The sequence below is a fragment of the Meles meles genome, chromosome 7 (genome assembly GCF_922984935.1).
Source record: "Meles meles chromosome 7, mMelMel3.1 paternal haplotype, whole genome shotgun sequence".
In the NCBI taxonomy this organism is placed as follows: Eukaryota; Metazoa; Chordata; class Mammalia; order Carnivora; family Mustelidae; genus Meles; species Meles meles.
The window spans coordinates 8,178,862-8,185,934 of record NC_060072.1 but is presented as its reverse complement, the minus strand read 5'-3'; the positions used below and the strand labels follow the sequence as shown (position 1 = coordinate 8,185,934).

Sequence of the window (7,073 nt, the reverse complement as noted above, 5' to 3'; positions counted from 1 at the left end):
CTCTGTCAAATAAATAAAATCTTTTTTTAAAAGTCTATATAGATAGATAGATAAATTAATCAGTCCCCCTGTATGTAACCGCCTTCCCTTTGTGGATGCCCTCTTTGCCCTCTTGGGTTCTAGCACAGCATGGGATATTTTAAAGCTCCCCAATGATGCAACCAGGGTAGAGCCCAACTGGATGAGAAGAAAGGTGAACTCTTTACTTTTTGATTCATCATTAAGTAAATGACAGATTTGGGGTTTTTTTAAGATATTATTTATTTGACAGAGAGACACAGCGAGAGAGGGAACGCAAACGGGGAGTGGGAGAGGGAGAAGCAGGCTTCCCACTGACCAGGGAGCCTGATGCAGGGCTCAATCCCAGGACCCTGGGACCATGACCTGAGCCAAAGGCAGACGCTTAATGACTGAGCCACCCAGGCGCCCCTAAATGGCAGGTTTTTAAGTCAGGTTTGGTTTGGGAAAGTAAATTCTTCCTAAGGAAGTGAAATCTAAAGAGAAAACTCAATTCTACCAATATAAGCAGTAAAAGATCACGGTGAAAGCACAGCCTGTCTCCTGGAAAGCTTTGAAAAATATTTATTTTGGAAATAAATCTTGTAGTGAATATGAATTTCAGTCCCTTTCCCTGAATTACCTGTTTATAGGAAAAAATACTTGAAAAGGTTAGTTGTTTTGAAGAATGTGTTTCATTAAAGACTTTCTTTGCTTTTTTTTTACATTGAGTTTTGAAAATAAACTTTTTAGAATAGATACAGAAAGAAATTGCAGCTCACTGCTTTTTAAAGCATTGGGTATTTAAACAGATTTTCAGACTGTGTTGCTCTTTCTCAGTAATCCATCGCACTTTAAAATACAGGAACTGAGTTACAGTAACTGGGTCATGAGGAATCCCATCTTCTCCCACTTGCATCCAGAGGAAGCAACTACTGCAGGATCCCTGGCCCACCTGCCTTAGATGGTCAGCCTCTATCTTGCCAGTTTTCATAATGCCACGTTCTGGAAGTGGTGCACTGCCGCGGGTGGATTTCCACCACGAGTTCCCGCTGAGACTGAGGGACACATCATCGGACTCCACGGAGTTCCAGCATTCAACCTACGGGAATCACAATAAAACCTCTTCCTTGATGGTGTTTGTAAAGTTTCCTTTGAAGTTACCTTTGGGGTGTGAATTGTGCACATCAGGCTTTTATGTCTATGCCAGAGGCAGGGAGGGAGAAGGGCCAATATTTGTGAATATGGACAGAACCCCAGGAGGCTTGGCATGTAGGGAGGACACCTGGTCCTTAGTTGTTGTCATTAGTTCTCTGACAAAGCATTACTTGGTCAGAAGAGCCGGCTTCAGTGTTGATGGTCAGTTCTTTGTACAGCTTGAGGCATTACCACTCCCCGACTCGAGTCCTTCAGGAACCGTCTTTGTGGCTTTTGCCACGCCAGCAAACATTTACTTCACGTTTTTCTTTCATGTGTCTGACTTTGAACTTGGCATTTTTCTGGATGATATCTGTGAAGCCGTGAGTTCAGTGTGCTGGATCACCTAAAATCCTAAGTATCTGTTCAGTACTGTGGGGGAACTGGGCTCCAGATCTCCGTCTCCTTCTAGCTCCGCCGTTCGGAGAGTGGCGCCGGGCCCTGCCTTGAACTTGGAAGCAACAGCAGTAGTTTTGGCAATGCGCTCTTCCCCCTTGCTGCACGGAGTGGAGGTTGGCAGCCTTCTGTATACGTTACATTCAGACGCATGTTACAGGTTTTAGGAGTCTAAATGTTACATTCTTCCACATGTGAAGCATCAGTTACATTATCTTAATTTCTTAAGATTCAGCACGTGTTCAGCTAGAACGTTTAGTGTCGTGGATCATTTTTGCACATGTCCACGAAGCTGCAGCCGTGAACTCATTCAGGAAGGGGTACATGGATTTATAGGATGCTTGGTACCCGCCTTAACACAAGTAGAAAACATGTAAAGTGTCCAGTATTAGTAATATAGAAGAAAAATATGAAATGCAGAATGTAGAGTTTTATGTTAACCACACTGGAGATGTCACGGGAAAATGCCTAAATTGTGATATGTAACTGCGTATTGTGATTAATATATTCTGTATTAATTTTGAGACCTGTTGCCTATCACAAAATTTTTCTTGGGCACCCGGAGGCTCAGTTGGTTAATCAGCTGCCTTAGGCTCAGGTTATGATCTCAGGGTCCTGGGATCAAATTCTGTCAGGCTCCCTGCTCAGCGGGGAGTCTGCTTCTCTCCCTCTGTCTGCTGCTCCCCCTGCTTGTTCTCTCCCCAACCTTCAAATAAATAAATAAAAACCTTTAAAAACATTTTTTTCTTTGACTGCCAATGCTTTGTGTTTTATGTGTTCTCTACTTGTGTTTTTAAGACCAGGTACCGAGTGTTCTGTAGATCCATGGATTCCAGGAATAGCCCCTAAAAGCCAACCAGATGTTGTCATATATTCAAATCAGGGATTTTGCTGAGAGAGTGTGTGTGTGTGTGTGCGTGTGTGTGTGCGCGCGCATTGTTTTAGGAAGATACTTTAAAGCTCATTTTAATGGGCTTCTTTAAAACCAAACAGTCATATTTTGTAAAAGGAGTAACAAACCAAAATAGGGGGATAACCAAATGTGGTGAGTTTTATGCATCCTTCTAGTTTAAGTAAAATACCGGGTTCTGCTTAGTCACAGAGATGGAATGTTTGCACACCATCTACAAACATTTCATTGGCTGCAAAGAGAATGAATGTAGATGTTAACCTTCTGGTGTGATATTACTTTAACAGAGAGAAGGAGCAAGAAAGGGAAGAACAGTTAATGGAAGACAAGAAAAGGAAGAAAGAGGATAAAAAGAAAAAAGAAGCCACTCAGAAGGTGGGTTTTTCACTTAAGTCTGTCTTTTTTTTTTTTTTTTTCTTAAGTCTGTCTTGACATCCACCAAGCATCTAGAGTAAGTAACTGCCTTGGGTTGGATACCTGCCAGCCCAGTAATGCTGCTTAGTTCACTTGAAAGTTTTAAGATCTGAAAGTGGGAGAATGTTGGAGACCTACCTTTGTTTCCGTAAGTAGGTATTCAGGAGAGCTGCAGCTGATTTAATGAGAACAGCAGTAAACGAAATCGAGAAAGGCAAGAGGGTCCCCAGCATTTAAATTCTTACTGAGTTTTCTTATTCCTCTCATAATTAATCTCCATTTTCTTAGGTTAGCTTATAAAATAAGTTCTTAAGACTTGTTAAGTTCACCCCAGTGTTCTCCTTTTGGTCCCTCTGCAGCACTGTCATTTGTAAGAGTCTGCTCAGAGCTCTGGGGGAGATAATATACCACGGCGTTGAGGCCCTTGCTTAGGGAAGAAGAGATGTTAAAAGAAAAAGGACACAGGCCTCACCTCTGTCAACTGACAAGTCTTTTTTTTTAAGATTTTATTTATTTATTTGACAGAGACACAGCAAGAGAGGGAACACAAGCAGAGGGAGCATAGGAGAGGGAGAAGCAGGGCCCCCGCTGAGTAGGAAGCCCGTTGCAAGGCTGGATCCCAGGACACTGAGGACATGACCTGAGCCGAAGGCAGATGCCCAACAACTGAGCCACCCAGATGTTCCCGTCAACTGGCAAGTTTTAACTGACGAGCTGGACCTCAGTGCTGTCCGAGCAGAGACCAGTGGGCCCCGTGCCCCTCCTTCAGTGTGGGCTCCTCTGCCCCCTCCCTGGTCTAATCTCCCCCACCTCGACACTCTTCGGCATTGCCTGACTTAGGCTCTGGCTCAGCAAGAGTGTTCTGGTGCCTTTTTGGGAGGTAAAATGATTTGCCTCCAGTTCTGGTTACCACTGACTAGCACACTTGGGAAGTAGGACCTCAACTGTGAGTCAGGTTTGAGGATCCCAGCTGTAGTACCAGGTTATTGAAGCTGAGTTTAGGAAGGTAGAAAGTGCTAGAAGGTTCCGAGGGAAGTCTAGATTCAGAACAGACCCCAGGCAGGCAGTCATACACAAACCAGTGTGGGGTGTCACGGGACACCACAAGTTATCTCAGCATTGTTGGATAGAACCGTTATTCCCATAAGTGAGTTTTCTGAATTTCTGAAATAGATCATTTTTGGATGCCAGGAGAAAAAACAATACTGGAAATATTTTCTGAATTGGATTGCATATGACCCTGCCACATTAAACATTTAAAATGAAATGTTATCTTTTCTTCATGACTTAATTAAAAGGAATATTCGTTGCTGTTTGGTACTATAATATAATAGACTGCTGCACATGCTCGTTAAGGTCTTGTCTGCTTTTCATGGTGTTTCTGTTTCTGTTAGTAGTGGTGTACTCACCATCCCATCCTCATGCTATCAGGGCACCTGCTTTTAACATGTTGCTTCTGATCTGAGCTCGTTAGAATTATCTAAAATGTCAGGAAAGAGTCTGAATAAAGATGTCAGATGACAACCTAGAGGATTTTCTCATACTTGCCTTTGGAGACACAGCCCCCTTCCACATATTGAGGTGTGATAAGCAGGTCCACCGGCGAGAACCTGTCAGAGCATTGCCCCTCCGCATACTGACCTTCCAGCTGGAGCGATGGAGAGTGAACCGCAGTGAAGGTTTTCTTTCCTTTAGGGCATTCCCATTTCATCAGCTAAATTGGTATGAAAATTGGATTTTGCAGTCTGTGGGAATGAATGGTTAATAGGCTGGACATGGGTGAACTTGAGCAAAGAGTGGTAACAAAAAGATAGCGAATCGAGTGATTATTTTACGCGATCTGTGATCTGTCTTCATTCTTCACAAAGGTCATAATATTCCTCAACTGGAAAATAATCAGCATCTGGATGTGATTGATAAAATACGCATCTGTAAACTTTCCTGTGGATCCACTAATAGAAAAATGATTTACAATTCAAGATGGTGTGGATTTATTCAAGAGCGGATTGGGTATTTGGGCAGAGAATGTCATTTATACAGCTGGTCACTCGTCCTGTGTACTTGTGTCCGCATGAAGAACTGGTTCAGAAATTACGGCAAAGACGAAAATCGCCGTAAATAAAATTCCAAATGGTTACATATGAACAATAACATTCAGTCATTTTTGTCCAAAAGTGTCCTAGATCGGCTGACATGGGATTCAGGCCAACACATGGCCTTGGATATTGTTGTATCATACTGAACCGTTGTGCCATTCCAGAATTAAATTCTGATTTAGCAGTTTTAAGGAAGAGCACAAAGCTTACCATGTGATTGTCTTAGTGACATCCAACCTTATTGTAGAGACAGTGCCTCAACGAGGAGGCATAAAATGTGCTATGATGCAAAGAATCGTAGGGAATGTGCCAGAGGCTCTATCATGTGGTCATTCATTCAGTCAGCACCGTTTACGGTGCTTCCATCCTTCTCGCGGCTTACCCTCTTGCTCTCAGTCATCTCTTCGTGTCTGTCTTCCTGTTAGACTGTCAGTTTCTCGAGGTTTTACTCATATTTGTATTTCTGGGAAGTTAGGGCAGTGACCAGTACATAAGAGTCACTCAAAACCTGTTTGTTTAGGGGCACCTGGGTGGCTCAGTGGATTAAGCCTCTGCCTTTGGCTCAGGTCATGATCTCAGGGTCCTGGAGTCCTGGGATGGAGCCCTGCGTTGGGCTCTCTGCTCAGCAGGGAGCCTGCTACCCCCTCTCTCTGCCTGCCTCTCTGCCTACTTGTGATCTCTCTCTCTCTCTCTCTGTCAAATAAATAAATAAAATCTTAAAAAAAAACTGTTTGTTTAACAGATCAGTGGTTAAGAATGAGTGTTGGCGAGGTAATTTTATTGAAGAATGGACTTTTCCTTAAAGCTAAATCAAGTTATTTCCATACACACATTAAACTTGAGCTTTTCTCATGAACAGTTTGCTCTTTCTAGAGCCATCACTGAGTAAACTGGGTTAGATTTCCATTCATGAGAAAGGTGTCAAGGAAGGATTCCATTCACATTCATTAAGCTGATGCTAAAGGACCATTGTGCAGTGTTGGTGGAACACATGCTTTGATCATCAGCTTTCCACCGTCTGGAGGACCGCTCTTTTAACAGAACCCACAGTGTAAGACACAGTTGCCATTATTTGGGTTTGTCACTTAACTGGGGAAGGCATTGACTTCCTGTATAACTCATCTTCAAAACGGCATTCTGAGAAATATTTATAATGTTATAAAATTTAAATTGCCTTAAGGAATTGGTATGTGGATACAAATCAGTTCATTCGTGGTTAAACGGAGTTTTAGAAAAATTGCACAGTAGACTTGAGCTCTTTAACAGTTGGTACAGGGAAACACATTCCTTTTAAAGTGCTGTCTACTACAAATTCAATAGAGTCGAATTAGCTTGTCTTTTAATGCAAGAATGTAAGGAACACTCCAGGAGGTCATACAAGTAGGGCATTTAATTCAGATTCTGTGTCGGGCATTAGTGTGCTGGAATCCACTGCAAAGCGGGTTGGTTAGCTGTAGGACATACACTCCAAAGACGGGCATGCTTTTATGAGCACCCATAGCAGTGGCTTGGTCTGGTTATCAGCCACAAATAACCAAACATCTTCTTTTCTTTTTCAAAGTCAGAGAACCACTAAAAATGCTTTAGAAGATTAACAGTTGGGAAAAGGGAGTCAAAGTCATGCACAATCTCAATAATAATAGTAATGAAAATAATGTAAGCCTATTAGAATTCTGGTGCATTTCCTCTTGGGTGTTTTTCTTATGCATGGCCTTTTGTGGTTTTTTTAATATCAGAGGGCATGTATAATTAGGTGCCCTCCTTTATTTTCCTCTCAATAGCAGAAGCAGTTTCCATGTGGCTCCTAATCATCATATCCAGACTCTCTAAAAACCCATTATTACATTCAGCCTATCCAACCTTTTAGGTTAATCACTTCCACAGATTTATTAGTTACTATACAAAGAAATACTTTCAACAAAGCAGTTTTTGATTTGTTCAGAATTTACATGTTTCACTCGTTACTGTATTTCATACTGTTTTCATGAACTTTGATTAAAAGCAACAAACATTTATTGAGCATTGGCATAGGGTAATCTGATTTAATCCTTATAACAACCCTT

General features: G+C 42.0%; 1 protein-coding gene across 1 annotated transcript in view; it reads left to right on the top strand.

The window, feature by feature from the left end:
• Positions 1-992: 992 nt before the first annotated feature.
• Positions 993-7,073, top strand: part of TNRC6B (trinucleotide repeat containing adaptor 6B) — a 76,345-nt gene continuing 70,264 nt past the window's right edge. The window contains exons 1-3 of the mRNA XM_046011773.1: positions 993-1,517; positions 1,607-1,706; positions 2,844-2,875. Coding sequence (XP_045867729.1) covers positions 993-1,517; positions 1,607-1,706; positions 2,844-2,875 — 657 coding nt within the window. The remainder of the gene's footprint in view (positions 1,518-1,606; positions 1,707-2,843; positions 2,876-7,073) is intronic.